A 17,772-nucleotide genomic window follows, 5' to 3' on the forward strand; every position below is an offset into this window, starting at 1 on the left:
AGAGAGAAACAATGGCAATCACCGTAGGTTTCACCTGAAGATGATGGAGATTAAAGGCCTTGATATCGCTCTATTTCAGCTTTAGACTTTGGTGAGTTGAGACTTTTTCAGGTGTGTCTGACTGACTGTACAGAGGTCATCCTTAAAACTGTTCATATTTTCATGTTCATAGTTTCATGTTCATAGTTTCTTTCCTTCGTGTCCAAAAAAGCGATGAAGTGATTAGTAAGTGTTTCTAGCACACTGTTCCCTACGAAGGCACTATATACTGAAGGGTACAAAACACCACCCACATTCAGTGACAGCAACAAGACACGCGTGTGCGTTTCAACACGTGACACAAACAGGTGAACCTCTGTTCAGGACCAAAACACGTGTGTGCATTTAAACACGCGTGGCGCAAACACACAAGTTTCTGTACAGGACTAAAGCGTGTGTGGACGTTTGCACGTGTGTGATCTGGTCAGGGGGTGAAGACGGGGATCTGGTGGGTACTGTACAGCGTGTGGTGTTTTTTACGGCACCATACACATGTGCTGGAGCCACACATGCACGGCTGTATATGTAGGTGTAGTCATGGAAACAGGGCGTTTTGATGGGGTTTGCATGCAGAAGTCTCCATTTGCATTAGTGCAACTGCAACATGAAAACATTTCAGATGCCATGACAACGATGAAATAAAACATAAACATCAGAAACAACCTGAATCAGACATGGCGTTTGAGTATGCAGGTGTGCGACACAGAGTACTGTATTTTCATATACTGAGATCAAAGCCCAATACATAAACACAACCAATTTCCAATCTATATATTTTTTTCTGCAATTATATACAAACAGCTCCTGTCTTGCAAAAAAGACATATAATAATAATAGCTATACAAGTATCACGCATTTCACAACAATGTCCACCAAGACATTGATGCCTTTTTTATATAATACCAATAAAACACTTTTACAATATAACAAAAGGCATACCCAGTAATTCAGATGTGCACTGTATAGTCAAAATGAATCACTGTTTCCACGTTATACACTATATTTTTTTATATTCTCTGCGTGTTATCATGTGTGGATAGAAGAGTACTGTTTCCATGCACTATATTAGAAGCAGATGAAAAAGATGCCCGGTTTTAACGCAGTCCGATCCCCCACTTGGCCACGTCGAGAAAAGATATGTTTGCAAACAATAAAAGTGCTGTTACTGAATGCGTCCTGCCCCCCCCCCCCGCCCCCTGTTCCTCCAGACTCCCACTCCCTCCCCAGGTCTGACAGCACACCTGCGTCTCTGGGTGTTCTTACCGCTAATGTCTCTGAGTTGTGTTCTTTTAAACAGGAAAATGATCATGTGATGGGAGGTCGTAGGTCATAGCGCCATGGAGACGACCCGTGAGATGAGGGGTGGACAGTTTCTACGGCGACTCCCCTGTGTGTCTGCGTGTGTGCGTGTGGTTTTTTCCGCCCGGGTTAGACGAAGGAGTTCATGGCGTTGACGGGGGAGGGCGCCTCCGAGCTCTCGTTCCCCTCGGCCGTGTCCTTCTCCTTCTTGCCGCTGTACTGGCCGATGAAGGAGCCGTCCTCGTTGAACTGCCCGTCGCCGCCCTCGCCGTAGTCCACCAGGCTGTCGTCGCTGTCGTCCTTCTTCACCGTGCCGTTGGACGGCGTGCGGCTGCCCTTCAGCGGCTTGTGGTCCTCCGTGTCGCTAGGAGACAAGGACACGCAGGCGTCACGGGGGAAAGGGGCGGCGCGGCCAATCAGGGGCTCGTGTTTTTCACTTTTCAGATGCAGTGTGCAGAAATGATGCAAAAACGCACGTCAGCCGATCTCTAGCCCTCCCGCCGTCCGGAGTTCAGCGCTTTCTGTGACGGACAGTGTGGTTTGAGATGCAGGCCGAGCTTTAACATGAGGCAGGCCAGGAATACATAGATATACACAAGCGGAGTATCTATGACCCAGTTTTATGATGAAATTCAATCTCGGTTCAACCTCGAATGGGTTCCAGTCATGACCGTGGCCCGGGTTAAAGTGTGGGGGTTAAAGTGTGGGGGCTACAGGTGAGCTCCTGTATGTGCCTGTATTGGGTTGTTTTCAGGTGGGCCGCCAATATTGCTCCCCAGCCTGAAAAACAAAATGGCTGCCCAGGACTGGATGGGCTGATTGGGTTTCATCACAAAACAAGACATTGCCCACCGGAGTGAGACTTTATTCCATTTCTCTTCCTGGAAGCCAGAAGGAGACAAACAGTGCGCTTGCAATTTTGAGTCCTTTCACAGCATTTTCTCCATGGGGGAGATGGAGGGGGGGGGGGGGTATGTGATAACTGGAAATCCTAGGCAATGACAGGAATAAAAGCAGCACTCTCAGCCAATAGAACCAGCCTGTGGAGAGAGGTTAGTGGCAGTTAGTCCCAGTTAACGCTGGAGGGTGCTGAGTGCGGACAGCCATAGCAGCGGATCGTCAAACCAACACCAGGTTCTCATCAGCCTGTCGCCGTTTCCCACAATGCTGTTCACCCATCTCGGGCCAGACATGCCAGGCCTGCGGAGTCCTCCTTACCTGCCGATCGACCTACAGGTGCCCCACGATCCCCCGAACGATCCCCCGAACCGAGTGAGCACAAGGGACGCAGAAGAGGGCAGAGCTTATTCTAGAAGGTTCTGCAGCAAACTCCCACAGAACACAAACTACCAGAGCGGCAAGTACAGGGGTCTACAGGCAGCTGAGGGAAGACGAGGGCCGCCAGATATGTGGTTTTGGCCCGGAAGCAAATGCATTTCAAATGAATTGTGCATGTCCAGTTTGTGGTCCCAACCAGACCAATGTGATGGTATGAGTAATCATTGGGGGAAATTTATCTGTAGAGTTGTCAGTGAATTTATGTGCCGATAGTGCACACCTTTGTTGGAGATTACACTTTCAACTGTCCACGCCTAATCTGGCGGCCCTAGAGCAGAGTCCACGCCTAATCTGGCGCCCGAGAGCAGAGTCCAGGCCTAATCTGGCGGCCCTAGAGCAGAGTCCAGGCCTAATCTGGCGCCCGAGAGCAGACTGGAGATTTGCACTCGGCCTTTCGCTGTGAGGAGTGCTGCTCTTTCAGCTCCATGGGTCACCAGGAAGAGCAGGGATTGGCCGTGAACAGGACACCCTAAACGCTCTTATGCCCTCTCATTCTGAGAGCAGCACCCGGAGCATGAACTCAGCACACCACAAGTTCATCCACACATTCTCGCAAAGAGCAATCACTTCAATATGGCTTGTTGCAGATCTAAACATGGATCCCACATGAGTGTCTATTGCTGTTATTTGCACATGCAACATCAACATTCTTTAATTGTAATGTCCTGAAAAAAAAAACTTCTAGATTATTACAACATTGTGATTCTGCAGACAACTTCAAAGCTCATGTCTTGTCAAGCAATTGACCAGACAAAATTTCTTCATGCCCTTACTGAAATCAACTTTGACTACAACAATAAGTAAAGTAGTATTAATATGAACCATTTTAACAATTTTCACATTCAGAAAGGCATTTAAAATAAATACAAAAAGAAAGCCATTTTAAATTTAATTTTTTCATTTTTTCATTCATTCATGCATAAATATATAAATATTTTAATAGTACGCAGAAATAGATACACTAAAAAGAATGACAGCATAAAAAAGTCCAATAAAACTGCTTTAAATGTTTGCTATGTGTTTGGCTTTAGAAACAGCTTTGGAATAGCTAAGCTGTTTGTATTAATATGCAAAAATATTGATCATTCTCTGCTTTACTCAGAGAGGGGTAAATGTACCACTTATAAGTGCATAGTATATGCTTATACACGAAGCATTTTAAAGTATTAATTGTTAACATGTAGATTAGATGCGCATATCTGCGGGATGTTTTAGGATGAGAAGTTGAAACTCGTTCTTGCCTTGAGCAACTGTCAGAACGAAGCCAGGAGGAAAAGTTTCCATGACGTCCCGAAAATGTTTTAAAGCCCAAAACCCTAAATCAGAAGAGAGGCTTAATACCGCACCAGCGAGCGTCCATCCCGCGTGATAACACACAGCTAAAAACCGCAAACACACAGCGACACGCAGAGACACACAGCCCTGCTCTTCCCCCCCGTCGCACTCGGAGTGGAGAAACACCTGCTGGGGTCTGAGAGGCGGAGTCGGCGCTCACCTGTACTCCCCAAACGTCCCGTCGTCCTCCTTCATCGGCTGGATTTCAGGGTCTGCGTGAGCATCCTCTTTCTCCTTCACTGCAGGGAGGGAACGAACGCTGGGTCAGAGTCTACGCCAGGTCACCATCTACGCTGGGTCACAATCTACGCCGGGTTGCTTGGGACACGGTGTTGCATAGCAGTCAGACAGCCTTTTTGGACAGGTTCAAATCCAGAGTGGGGCAAAGCACGGAATAATATTAAATGGTTGGCATTTATATCGCGCCTTTATCCAAAGCGCTGTACAATTGATGCTTCTCATTCACCCATTCATACAGCAACAGCGATTGGCTGCCATGCAAGGCACCGACCAGCTCATCAGGAGCAAAATGGGGGTTAGGTGTCTTGCTCAGGGACACTTCGACACAGCCCGGGCGGGGGATCGAACCGGCAACCCTCCGACTGCCAGACGACTGCTCTTACTGCCTGAGCCATGTCGCCCATCGCCCATATAATGTGTACAATGCTTTTCTCACATGGTGTAAAACCCGGAACACTCCCAAATCTGGAAGTTAAAAGAGCTGTTCTGGGTTTTACTCAGTGCAGTCATCCAGCTAAGTCAGTAATCCTGCTTTGTGGGTTTTACTCAGTTATCCAGCTAACTCAGTAATCCTGCTTTGTGGGTTTTACTCAGCGCAGTTATCCAGCTAACTCAGTAATCCTGCTTTGTGGGTTTTACTCAGTGCAGTTATCCAGCTAACTCAGTAGTCCTGCTCTGTGGGCTTTACTCAGTTATCCAGCTAACTCAGTAATCCTGCTGTGGGTTTTACTCAGTGCAGTTAACCAGCTAACTCAGTAACCCTGCTTTGTGGGTTTTACTCAGCGCAGTTATCCAGCTAACTCAGTAACCCTGCTCTGTGGGTTTTACTCAGTGCAGTTATCCAGCTAACTCTGTAACCCTGCTCTGTGGGCTTTACTCAGTTATCCAGCTAACTCAGTAATCCTGCTCTGTGGGTTTTACTCAGTTATCCAGCTAACTCAGTAATCCTGCTCTGTGGGTTTTACTCAGTGCAGTTATCCAGCTAACTCAGTAATCCTGCTCTGTGGGTTTTACTCAGTGCAGTTATCCAGCTAACTCAGTAATCCTGCTCTGTGGGCTGTACTCAGAGCAGTGACTCTAGGCGGCGCTGGGGGAAACCCACCCGGGTACTTGCCCCCCTTGTTCCTCTTGATGAAGCAGACGATGAGCAGCACCAGGATGAGCAGGGCGATGGCGCACATCAGGCCGATGAACCAGCCCTGTGTGGCAATGTCCACCTGCGGGCTCGCGATGGCTGGTCACGTGACCCAGGCAGGGAGGGGGGGGGAGGGGAGGGGAGGGGAGAGGAGGGGAGGGGAGGGGAGAGGGAGAGAGAGGTGAATTTAAGATGGCTGCTGCGTAACCTTTACCTCAGGAACAGCAAATCAGGATGCGAGAGCTCCTCCTATAACACCACCGGCAGGGAGCCATCCGTGCATTTTGCGCATGACAAAATGGCCGACACTTCTTGTTGAAGGGTAAATCAGACATGCACGGAACGGCCACACAGCAACATGCCAGATCTCACGCACAGAGAAGAGGATTCAGACAGACACAGTAAGCACACTGTCTGCTGCACCCATTACAGCAAAACAGTCATCCTGTAAAACGCAAACACACACACACACACACGCACACAATCACACACACGCACAGCCTCATACACACGTTCAGGAAATAATATTCTGAGATATATGAGCATAGCAGTTTTCTATTGATCCCAATGATTGTCCCCACAAGTCCCAAGATTCTCTTATGGAAGGTGTGCAAACAGGTTGAAGTCCCCACAAGAGTAGTAAAACACGCGCACACACACACACACACACACACACACATACACACTTGCACACACCAAAATAAACACTGACAGATATAATTCCACAGATGGAACGTGCACAACCTACCCACTGAATAAAAGCCTGTCTACGTAAAAATATGAACAATGTTTCATAATCCACCATGCCACTTCTCCAGCCAAAATAATACAAAAAGGGGAAAAGGTATGGGTATTGTGAAAGAGTCAACACGTCTCAGCGATGGAGTAACGACGCCATGCAGAAACAAAACATCCGCTTCACAACAAGACATGCGGGACATGCCAACTTATCCCCGGTTATGGGTATGCACTTTGTTGTACGTGGCTCTGGATAAGAGCGTCTGCCAAATGCCAATAATGTAATGTAATGTAATGTGACATGCGCCAACGTCTCCATTCCAACAATCTGAACAGACGAATGAAACTTGATGCCGTATCGCATTCCGCACAAACACAAAAAAGCCAAACCAACAATCGGAGGAGGTAGCATGCAGGCAGCATGCCAGGTAACACAGGTGGGACCAGCATGCCACCTCACCTGGCACTGCGATGGATAACTCCTCCGACTTGTGCACGATTGCACTGGACTGATCTCTAGTCACGAGGCGCACTTTATAGGAGGTTCCCGGCTTTAAGTCTTTAATCTGATAAGAGGCCTGCGAGCCGTTTACCGGCTCTCTAGTCCACTCTTCTTTACCTAGGAGAGCATCAGGGAAGACGGTCAACCCCGACAGCACAGATACCTGGCACTGCAACTGTAAATTAAAACTGATAACAGTGGGTAAAAATGCAAACGCTGCTTGGTGTTGAAATTACGAGGCGCTTTGTACTCCTCGGGTGTTCATGTATTTGACTGCCTTTTTTGTGGATCAGCACAACGACAAAAGTCATCGATAATAATTTAGTAAATCCACTGAACGCATTCAAAATATTATCTTGGGAGTTTTACAATGTTACATTGCAACAGCACACAGCTATGTTACAGTCAGCAAGCCTAGCTTTCAATGAGGGAACCCGGTCTGGATTCGATCAGGGCTGTAGGGCTCATTTCTCATGGAAGGCCAAATAGACAAGTCAATCTCAAGACCCAATTTCCCATTTTTCAGAAGAATATTGACTTATCTAATGCACATAAGACAAAAACAAAAATGTACTTCTGAAATAAATTTTCCTTGGAAAACAAAACATAATTTCCCTTTTGAAAACAAAACAATTTTTTATTTTATTCTCGGAAAAAGGTGGCCAGACTTTCAATATGGTAAATAAAGGTGAAACAGAGATAATGGCTTACTGTTTTCTACGACATATTCAACAAACATGCTCTTATCTGGGCCCCAGTATTCCCAACTGATCATGGCTCCGGTCTCCCTGACAGACGAGTTAACATTCCCAAAAGTCGGACCGGCGGTAGGCACTACGCACAAGGAGAGAAGAGAAAACCATGAAGCCAACGGCAGCAAGGGCCACACAGAGAATAATGCTGAGTCATAACGGACAATCGCTTCATAAAATGGAAGATGATCACAGAAATATCAGCCTCTGTGCCTTTCCACTTTCACTACGGAACAAGGCAAGAGCTCCTGCTCCTGTCAGGATCACACATCCATCTTTTAGCTTTCAGGTGAGCATTTATTAGGACGAGGAGATTCAATGAATGTATATCTTTATATGCTTGAAAGGCAAAGCATTCAAAATACAGCTTGAATGAGAACGCTAGCTTACGACAAACCGTGGGCCTACTGTCTCCATAGTTACAAATGGGTGTAAGACAAAATTATCCAAATGGTGGCTCCTGTATTGACTGCAATTAATTACTGTACTAATTATAAGCACAAGTAAATTAAGATAGTGCCCTATATCATGTAAAAAATCACTAGTAAAACAGAATAAACGTTTCACAGCCGAAGAGGAACTGCCTCTGTGGAGCTAGACTGAGGAGGGGATTGGTCTCTAGGCTAGGAAAGAGAGGTACCCTTGTTGAAATTGGGGCGCAGGGACTTTGTGACAGGTGAGATTGGCTGAGGGGGTTCTGTGGGCCCTGAAAAAACACGGAGAAGAATAAAAGACAGAGCACACAGCAGAGGCGACGCAGAAAGACACAGTAAATGCAGTTAAACACAGGTAGACACAGGTAAACACGGTTAGCACAATTAAACACATGCCTAAGAAGCAGTAGCATGCTATGCTCTCGTGATCATTCCAGTAGAGGTGCCAAGACCTCCAGGTCAGACTGAGTTTGGGTAACACACAGGAGCACACAGATAGTATGCTTGAATGGGACAGTAGGGACTGATATTCTTGGCCATTGACCAAATTCATTATATTAGTGGTGCATAGTAGTATCCATATAGCAACCTGGGTTTGGTAGGTTACTTTCAGAAACACTACATAAAAACCAGGGCTCATCAACATCAAAGATTGTTGGGCTTGCAAAAAGAGCACAGCTCATACGTCAAAACCCGGAATTCTCAACTCAGTCCTGGTTTTCTTTTCTCCTGGGTAATTAGCCCTCCTGACTGGGAGGGCGGATAACCAGCAGTTCTTGGCCCGCGAGCACTTGATGATCTTTGCCATACACCCTAGAGAACAAATGGTGCCCCAAACTGAAAAAATATCAATATAAATTCGGGCTAAAATACTGGACGGTTGGCAACCCTACACGTCAGTTAGCTCGTTAGCATGTATGGAAACAGTCTAACATCATGCTATTTACCTTGATAGAAAATATGAAAAATAACAATGACGGGAGAAAGATTTTTTAATGACTAAGGAAACTATTACTTGTTGATGTGACTATTACTTGTCACATCACAATTATTAATGATTTTGCCATTAGTAATGACGGACTGAAAGAAAGACACGACAATGATTGTTTTACACAAAACACATCGATCGTGGAATTGTATTAGTGTTCTAGCAGCGCTATCGTCCACGTCGTATCTCCATTTCAGACTGTTGCGAAGTGTCGCGGTTCACTAACTTCGCTTATTCGCTCCCAGGCGATGTAGCGCGGTACACATATGCACAGTATATGATTATGAGGGGGATGTTGAGAGAGAGAGACAAGGTAGAGATGCATGCAGATCCAAGGGTGGGGTTCCGGTAAAATAAAAATAAAAAGGGATGAAATCTCTGAACGACATGCTGACGCATCCCTTCGAATGCTGGCGTTACCTTTGCCCACGGCTACCGTTGGCTGTCCCATTAGAGCTTAGCAGGAGAGAACAGAAACAGAACAACGGCCTGTAAGCTGAGAAACCATCGACATTTCACAGGAAATAAACAGCAACGCTTACCCAACCACGGAATAAGGCATGTAAAAGGACACGCTAACACATTTAAGACGAGCCGAAGCTTTGTTTTACCAGACATTTGACGTATGTTATACTATTTTACATTAATATATCTGCGCATGGTTTCCTAAACTAGGTTAGCTGTCAGTTGGACCGTGATCCAAAACCATCCATGCGGTCAGAAAATGCTTTCACTACGGTGTGTCCTTGTTAATTAAACGTCATGTCCGTTATTGTGCCAATGTAAACATGCGGGGTTTTTTTGACAGAGCATATTGCTGTTAGACTGAATCCAGGCACTGAACTGATGAAGGGATCAAGACCACATTTGGAAAACAGTGCTATAGTGAAGACCTACTTTCACACGTAGCCAATGTACTAGCGTACTGAACAGACGTTAGCCTGCGCAGCAATACCACAAATAGCTGTATCTGAATATGTGGAGAGTTTCAGTCCGTCAGAACAGCTGCAGTTTGCCTGTAGATCTGCTGTGAGACTGTGTGACATGTGTGTGTGTGTCTCACTGAAATTCTCAAACTATTTACCATCTAACTATTGCATACTATGTACCTTCATGCAATTTTACACGGATACAGCTGTTTTCTAGGGCGAGAATACAGTATGCATACATTCTGTTCACGTTACCTATAACAATTGCAAAAAGTTATTAAAACTATTATGTTGACATGCTGAAACCGTGATAGATAGAAGATAGTTACAAACAATTCTGGAGCATCATGAAGCAGTTTCAGATTGAACTCAATTTTCCTTCAGGAACCAAATGAGACATAAATCTGTCACCGGAAACATTCAAAGCTATATAACTGAGTAAACTATAGTAAACTACTGAGTAACAGAGAAACGGCAGACAGCGGCATTAGGCACAGTCACACCAGGGAACTATCTGAGAATGACATTGCTAACCATGGGTTTAAAAATGATTTATCATTTTTTCTCAAGATGGCATTTGAAAAATGTCAAAGCTATTTGCAAAAGTCTGGAAGCACTAAGCATTAAAAATGGATGAAAAATTTATGACAGTCCACTGCTAGACACACACACACATGCACACACACACACACATTGCAAGTCCATATTTTTGTGGTCATCTGCAAGTCTGCGCCTTGATTTAAAACTCTGCTAAAGCCAAATCCCTCTCCTCTGTCCTCATCTTCCTCGACCTGTCGGCCGCCTTCGATACAGTCAACCATGAGATTCTGCTCTCATCGCTGTCTGGGTTGGGTGTCACAGGGTCTGCACTCGCTTGGTTTTCCTCCTACCTCTCTGGTCGCTCCTACCAGGTGACTTGGAGGGGCTCAGTCTCCGACCCTCACCCCCTACAAACTGAGTCCCGCAGGGCTCAGTTCTAGGGCCTCTCCTCTTCTCGCTATACACCATGTCTCTTGGTTCTGTTATATCTTCCCATGGCTTTTCTTATCATTCTTACGCTGATGACACCCAACTCTTTACTTCCTTCCCCCCCGACACCCAAGTCACCACACAGATCTCTGCCTGCTTGGCTGATATCTCTGCGTGGATGACTTCCCACCACCTGAAGCTCAACCTTGCCAAAACTGAGCTTCTCTACATCCCTGCTAAGTCCTCTCCGTCAGTCGACCTCTCACTGACTGTTGAGGACTTTGTAGTTTCCTCCTCCCATACGGCAAAGAATCTTGGGGTGACTCTTGATAACTGCCTCACCCTGGCTCCACAAGTATCCTCCACTGCCAGAACCTGCAGGTTCTTTCTCTATAATATACGCTGTATCCGCCATCTCCTGACGGAGAAAGCCACCCAGCTCCTAGTCCAGGCGCTCATCATTTCCCGCCTGGATTACTGCAACTCCCTCCTAGCCGGTCTCCCAGCATGTGCCATCAAGCCCCTCCAACTAGTCCAGAATGCTGCAGCCCGCCTGATCACCAGTCAGCCCAGGTCGGCTCATGTCACCCCGCTTCTCATTGGCCTCCACTGGCTTCCTATTGCCGCACGCATCCATTTCAAGGCCCTATTGTTGGTATTTCAGGCTGCTAAGGGCACCGCCCCACCTTACATACAATCCTTGATCACTCCCTACTCCCCAGCTAGACCACTCCGGTCTGCCAGCTCTGGTCGCCTTATGGTTCCCTCTCAACGTGCACCTGGCGGTCGAGCTGCACGTTCACGCCTGTTTTCCGTTCTGGTTCCTCAGTGGTGGAATGATTTGCCTACCACTGTAAGGACAGCAGAATCCCTCCCCCTATTTCAACGCAGACTCAAGACCCACCTTTTCAAAATCTACCTTAGTCCTCCCTCCTGATTTCCCCCGCCCCTCCTTTCTGATATCCCTATCCTTGTCTAACCCCCCCCCCCCCCCAAAAAAAAACCAAAAAAACAATTTGCACTTATGATGACAACTGTTTAGAACAGAACAGCATTCCATGTGTATTTTCCTAGTTCTGGATGTGATACTTTGACTTATGGTAGAACCTATGCACTTGTAAGTCGGCCAAATGACAAAAATGTTAAAAAAAAAAGTTAAATGATTTGATATGAATTCAGGAAGTGATCTGATGGCTGTCAAATATTAGTACAGTAAAAAAAAATCTTATATTTCAGTTCAGAGACATGCACATTCATAACCCTACAGGCAATATGTAAGATGAGTTTGTTCCATGTTCTTGGTGAGCATGACAACAATACGTTTTTGGAATACACAAAATGAGTCTGAGCAGCCTGAAGTTCTTAAAATCTTATTGGTTAGGGTGTAGTTACGGTGACGAGACCCACCCTACATATTACATATACCGTCTCGATACGAAGGGAAACTGCAGGAGTGTTTCAAATGGAAATGGAGGCCCAAGTTGTGACGGAGCATCTCCACAGAACAGTTGGCGGTGGGGCTGGTACGGCCTCTGGGTTTGGGCAGACCCGGGGACATGCGCTTGGCCAGCCCCCACCTCGGTCTCCACAGCGGGGATGAAACGCACCCTCGTCCATGATGGTGAAGGCCTCATCGGTGCGCGCGGGCCCCGGGCCCTTCGCCGTGTTGGCGTTGAGGTAGAACTTGTAGTGCGTGGCGTACTTCAGGTTCAGCAGGGTGACGGTCGTCTCGTTAGGCTCCACGCTCACTTCCTCCAGGGGCCCCAGGTGGTTCGTGTTGTTGACTGAAAGAGGGGGTAAACGGGGGTGTGTGTCAATCAAAAAATCTGTCAATCAATCAATCAATCAATCAATCAATAGGGGTTACCAAACTGCACTCATCTAGACCTGCCAATGAATGAATGAATTAATAACTCAATCAATCAATTTTCAGCTGGTATGTGAGTGTGTCCTGTAGGTCAGTACTTACTGGGCTGGTATTTGAGTGTGTAGCTAGTCAGGGGTCCGTTGTGCTCATAAGGAGGCTCCCACTCCAGGGTAATGGAGTCCAGGTTGACGCTGGTCACCTTCAGGCGAGCTGGGAGTCCGGGCACTGAGCAGAGAGACAGACAGGATCAGTGTGTTGGGCGTAAAACCGGTTATGTGTTGATTGAGTCCAGGTCTGAATCAGATTGGCTCCTTGATTTTTGGCGGTTCACGCCTGACGTGTGTTCAAGATGGCGAACATAGTTTGCACCAAACATTATAACAGCCAAATGATTACATCATCCATTTTTGTTTGCCATGCATGGCCTTTGACATTAGCGAACGTTAGCTAGTTATAAGTTTTATAACGTCCGCCATCTTGAGCGCACTTCTGCTTTTTGCCAAATTTTCCTTCTGTTACTCTGTAAAGTGTCTTTGTGACACGTCTCTATAAAAAGTGCAATAGAAAATAAAAACGAATTTGATTAGAATTTCGTCTTTCCGCTGGTGTTGGTCGCACCTCCCTCGGGGGTCTCGAGCTGGACGTCGGTGCTGGGCGGGCCCCCGCCCCTGCCGCTGAAGGCCTGCACGTTCAGGACGTAGAGGCTGTAGGGGCGCAGGCCAGGCAGCCTGCCCTGGGTCTTATTCCCGCTGAACGACAGCACCTGCTGCTCCTCCGGGTGGGGGTGGTGCTTGTTCAGACTCCGCTCCTTCCAATAGGTCACCTGCAACGCAGCCCCGCCCCCAGCATCACCTCCATCAGCCAATCAGCATCCATTTTCATTTACGTTGACATAGGCCTTCTGACGTAACACAATGCAAAAAACCTTCGCCAGTTTATGGATCGAAGCTAGCACTGCTGCGTGTGTTGTATACTGTACGTCACAGCTAGAGGTTCTGTGACCCTGCTTTTCATAATAGTCAAAGCTGACGTTAGCAGAAACTGCTATTTAGGCTCAAGGAAGTAATACAGTATCATTTTCCTTTATCGGGCCATAACCATGGCACCGTGGAGTGTGCGTGTGCGTGTGCACGGGCGGGCGCGTGCGTGGCGTGTGTGTGTGCATGTGCGTGTGCGAGGGCGCGGGTGTGTGCGTGTGCATGGCGTGTGCATGGCGTGTGCGCGTGCGTGGCGTGTGCGTGTGCGAGGGCGCGTGCGCGGGTGTGTGCGTGGCGTGTGCGTGGCGTGTGAGTGTGCGTGTGAGTGTGCGTGGCGTGTGCGTGTGCGTGTGCGTGGCGTGTGCGTGTGCGTGGGGCGACGCCCCTGTACCTTGTAGCCCTGCAGGCGTCCCCGCAGCGTTTCCGGGGGAACGGGGTCCCACTGCACCTCCGCCAGAGAGGTGTTCAGGATCTGCACCTGGATGTTCCCGGGGGCGGCCGTGGGGACTGGGGCACAGAAACGTTAAAAAGTTCAAACGGACGAACAAACTGCAGAAGCACGGCAGTGGCTCACTGGCCTGTGTGGTAATGCTGTCGCTCAGAGACACACAGAAATGCTCACAGGACTGTCACTGGCAGCTGCTGGTTTCATTCCAGTATGGGGCACTGCCATTGCTCCTTTCATTCATGTTATCGGAGAGTAAATGTTCATACGCGTGCGTGTGTGTGTGTGTGTGTGTGTGTGTGTGTGCTCAGCTCCCATTGGAGGATGGATTCAAAGCAGCTCTGAGTTAGAAGCCCAGTTCTCTACATGCTATAGTATACTGCCGTTAGGTGGAGATAATGTATGCTGCTGTACTAGACTGGATGTTCCTGGCTGTCGACAACTGATTCTTTATGTGAGCTGTACCTGATCCAACCTGTTCTGTAGTTGTTCTAATGACCTTCGGTATGCAGTTATTGTACGTCACTTTGGATAAAAGCGTTATTGCTAAATAAATTAACTGTGATGTAAGTTCCTGAGAGACACACACGCTGTCCCGTCTTGTGTGGTGAAATTCGGGGTGTGACTCACAGTCCTCTCCGGAGTAGCCCAGGAACACCTCTGGTTCCGGTCCGCTGCCAAACTTGTTCACCGCCTGGACCTTGATGTCGTACGGGACGAAGGTGGGTGTCCCCGAAACCACGAACTTGGACACGTTGGACACCGTCACGGACGACCAGTCCGTCTCCACGCCCTTCTGCCTCCAGATGACCTTGTACTGCAGGTCGGGACCGTTAGCCTGCAGGCCTGACAGCGGCTACAGCGGAGAAGCACGTTAGCACGATATTACATCGCCGAGCCAGATTCACTCACTGGGAGCAACACCGTATGGACATAGAAAATATGATCATTTTGCTCATACTGATTGGCCACATTGGCAGCAACCGTAGGATGATATTTTTAAACGTAGCCTCGATGTCTTTTTTTTACCTTCCACGATATCACCATATTGTTGTGCACGGCTCCGACGCCTTCCACTCCAGATGGGTTTTCATCGGGAGCTGAAAGGCAGAAGATTTTAACGAACGGCTCGACTAACAATCAAACGCACACATTTTTTTTTGCTTTTTCTTTCCTTTTCTCACAATTTGGAGTTACCAATTCTACTTCTGCAGTCGTCACACTTGGCCAGGCTCATAACGTTACGTGAACCTGTCCAGGGTGACACCAGGGTGAACCTGACCAGGGTGACACCAGGGTGAGGCAGCCCTACGGGGGTCAGCTCTACGGGGGTCAGCTCTACAGGGGTCAGCTCTACGGGTCAGCTCTACGGGTCAGCTCTACGGGTCAGCTCTACGGGGCGAGCTCTACGGGGGTCAGCTCTACGGGTCAGCTCTACGGGTCAGCTCTACGGGTCAGCTCTACGGGTCAGCTCTACGGGGCGAGCTCTACGGGGGTCAGCTCTACGGGGGTCAGCTCTACAGGGGTCAGCTCTACGGGTCAGCTCTACGGGTCAGCTCTACGGGGCGAGCTCTACGGGGGTCAGCTCTACGGGGGTCAGCTCTACAGGGGTCAGCTCTACGGGTCAGCTCTACGGGTCAGCTCTACGGGTCAGCTCTACGGGGCGAGCTCTACGGGGGTCAGCTCTACGGGGGTCAGCTCTACAGGGGTCAGCTCTACAGGGGTCAGCTCTACGGGTCAGCTCTACGGGTCAGCTCTACGGGTCAGCCCTACGGGGGTCAGCTCTACGGGTCAGCCCTACGGGGGTCAGCTCTACGGGGGTCAGCTCTACGGGGGTCAGCTCTACGGGGGTCAGCTCTACGGGGCGAGCTCTACGGGGGTCAGCTCTACGGGGGGTCAGCTCTACGGGTCAGCTCTACGGGGGTCAGCTCTACGGGGGTCAGCTCTACGGGTCAGCCCTACGGGTCAGCTCTACGGGGGTCAGCCCTACGGGTCAGCTCTACAGGGGTCAGCCCTACGGGTCAACCCTACGGGGGTCAGCTCTACGGGGGTCAGCTCTACGGGGGTCAGCTCTACGGGGGTTAGCTCTACGGGTCAGCTCTACAGGTCAGCTCTACAGGTCAGCTCTACGGGGGTCAGCTCTACGGGGGGTCAGCTCTACGGGTCAGCTCTACGGGGGTCAGCTCTACGGGGGTCAGCTCTACGGGTCAGCCCTACGGGTCAGCTCTACGGGGGTCAGCCCTACGGGTCAGCTCTACAGGGGTCAGCCCTACGGGGGTCAGCTCTACGGGGGTCAGCTCTACGGGGGTCAGCTCTACGGGTCAGCTCTACGGGTCAGCCCTACGGGGGTCAGCTCTACGGGTCAGCCCTACGGGGGTCAGCTCTACGGGGGTCAGCTCTACGGGTCAGCCCTACGGGTCAGCTCTACGGGGGTCAGCTCTACGGGGGTCAGCTCTACAGGGGTCAGCCCTACGGGTCAACCCTACGGGGGTCAGCTCTACGGGGGTCAGCTCTACGGGTCAACCCTACGGGGGTCAGCTCTACGGGTCAGCTCTACGGGTCAGCCCTACGGGGGTCAGCTCTACGGGGGTCAGCTCTACGGGGGTTAGCTCTACGGGTCAGCTCTACAGGTCAGCTCTACAGGTCAGCTCTACGGGGGTCAGCTCTACGGGTCAACCCTACGGGGGTCAGCCCTACGGGGGTCAGCTCTACGGGGGTCAGCTCTACGCGGGCCGGGCGTGGTGCTCACCTGCCCCCTCGGTGCGGTACTGCCTGGACGGCTCGCTCGGCCGGCTGGGGCCCACGTGGTTCAGCGCCAGCACCCTGAAGGAGTAGTGGGCGAAGGGGGAGAGACTGAGCAGGGCCGTGGTCTTGGAGCCCGGGACGTCGGTCAGGTTCAGCCACACGTCGGGTTCGTGGAGCGAGTCCTCGTACTGGATGAGGAACCCTGCACAGACACGCGGGCGGGAGGAACGCGGGTTATTCTGGGAACACGTCAGGGGGAAAAGCAGGATATTCCGGGAACACGGACAGCAGGAAAGTGGGTTATTCCGTGAATACTCTGTTTGGAGTGCCATTAGATCCTGGTACAGGTGTATTAGGTACATACGCTCTATATAGGGTGCCATTACATCATTAGATGATGGTACAGGTGTATTAGGGTGCATTAGGTACATACTCTGTATAGGGTGGCATTAGATGATGGTACAGGTGTATTAGGGTGTATTAGGTACATACTCTGTATAGGGTGGCATTAGATGATGGTACAGGTGTATGAGGGTGTATTAGGTACATACTCTGTATGGGGTGGCATTAGATGATGGTACAGGTGTATGAGGGTGTATTAGGTACATACTCTGTATGGGGTGGCATTAGGTGATGGTACTGGTGTATGAGGGTGTATTAGGTACATACTCTGTATAGGGTGGCATTAGATGATGGTACAGGTGTATGAGGGTGTATTAGGTACATACTCTGTATAGGGTGGCATTAGATGATGGTACAGGTGTATGAGGGTGTATTAGGTACATACACTGTATAGGGTGGCATTAGATGAGGGTACAGGTGTATGAGGGTGTATTAGGTACATACTCTGTATAGGGTGGCATTAGATGAGGGTACAGGTGTATGAGGGTGCATTAGGTACATACTCTGTATAGGGTGGCATTAGATGATGGTACAGGTGTATGAGGGTGTATTAGGTACATACTCTGTATAGGGTGGCATTAGATCATTAGATGAGGGTACAGGTGTATGAGGGTGTATTAGGTACATACTCTGTATAG

The 17,772-nt window shown here is 49.0% G+C and overlaps 1 protein-coding gene across 9 annotated transcripts in view; it reads right to left on the reverse strand.

Annotated features, from left to right (window-relative positions):
* Positions 1-714: 714 nt before the first annotated feature.
* LOC133134658 (neuronal cell adhesion molecule-like) overlaps positions 715-17,772 on the reverse strand; it is an 84,383-nt gene continuing 67,325 nt past the window's right edge. For 5 of the 9 annotated variants that reach the window (XM_061250903.1, XM_061250901.1, XM_061250900.1 and 2 more), the window contains 14 exons: positions 16,737-16,934; positions 15,017-15,087; positions 14,618-14,843; positions 13,934-14,049; positions 13,184-13,388; positions 12,668-12,790; positions 12,306-12,482; positions 9,221-9,256; positions 8,019-8,084; positions 7,338-7,460; positions 6,585-6,743; positions 5,354-5,485; positions 4,172-4,250; positions 715-1,702 (listed from right to left, as the gene is read on the reverse strand). In XM_061250903.1, coding sequence (XP_061106887.1) covers positions 1,468-1,702; positions 4,172-4,250; positions 5,354-5,485; positions 6,585-6,743; positions 7,338-7,460; positions 8,019-8,084; positions 9,221-9,256; positions 12,306-12,482; positions 12,668-12,790; positions 13,184-13,388; positions 13,934-14,049; positions 14,618-14,843; positions 15,017-15,087; positions 16,737-16,934 — 1,946 coding nt within the window. In that variant the 3' untranslated portion in view covers positions 715-1,467. The remainder of the gene's footprint in view (positions 1,703-4,171; positions 4,251-5,353; positions 5,486-6,584; positions 6,744-7,337; positions 7,461-8,018; positions 8,085-9,220; positions 9,257-12,305; positions 12,483-12,667; positions 12,791-13,183; positions 13,389-13,933; positions 14,050-14,617; positions 14,844-15,016; positions 15,088-16,736; positions 16,935-17,772) is intronic. The other 4 variants (XM_061250904.1, XM_061250902.1, XM_061250906.1 and 1 more) reach the window with 2 other exon arrangements.

Source organism: Conger conger, chromosome 8 (assembly GCF_963514075.1).
Source record: "Conger conger chromosome 8, fConCon1.1, whole genome shotgun sequence".
Taxonomy (NCBI): domain Eukaryota; kingdom Metazoa; phylum Chordata; class Actinopteri; order Anguilliformes; family Congridae; genus Conger; species Conger conger.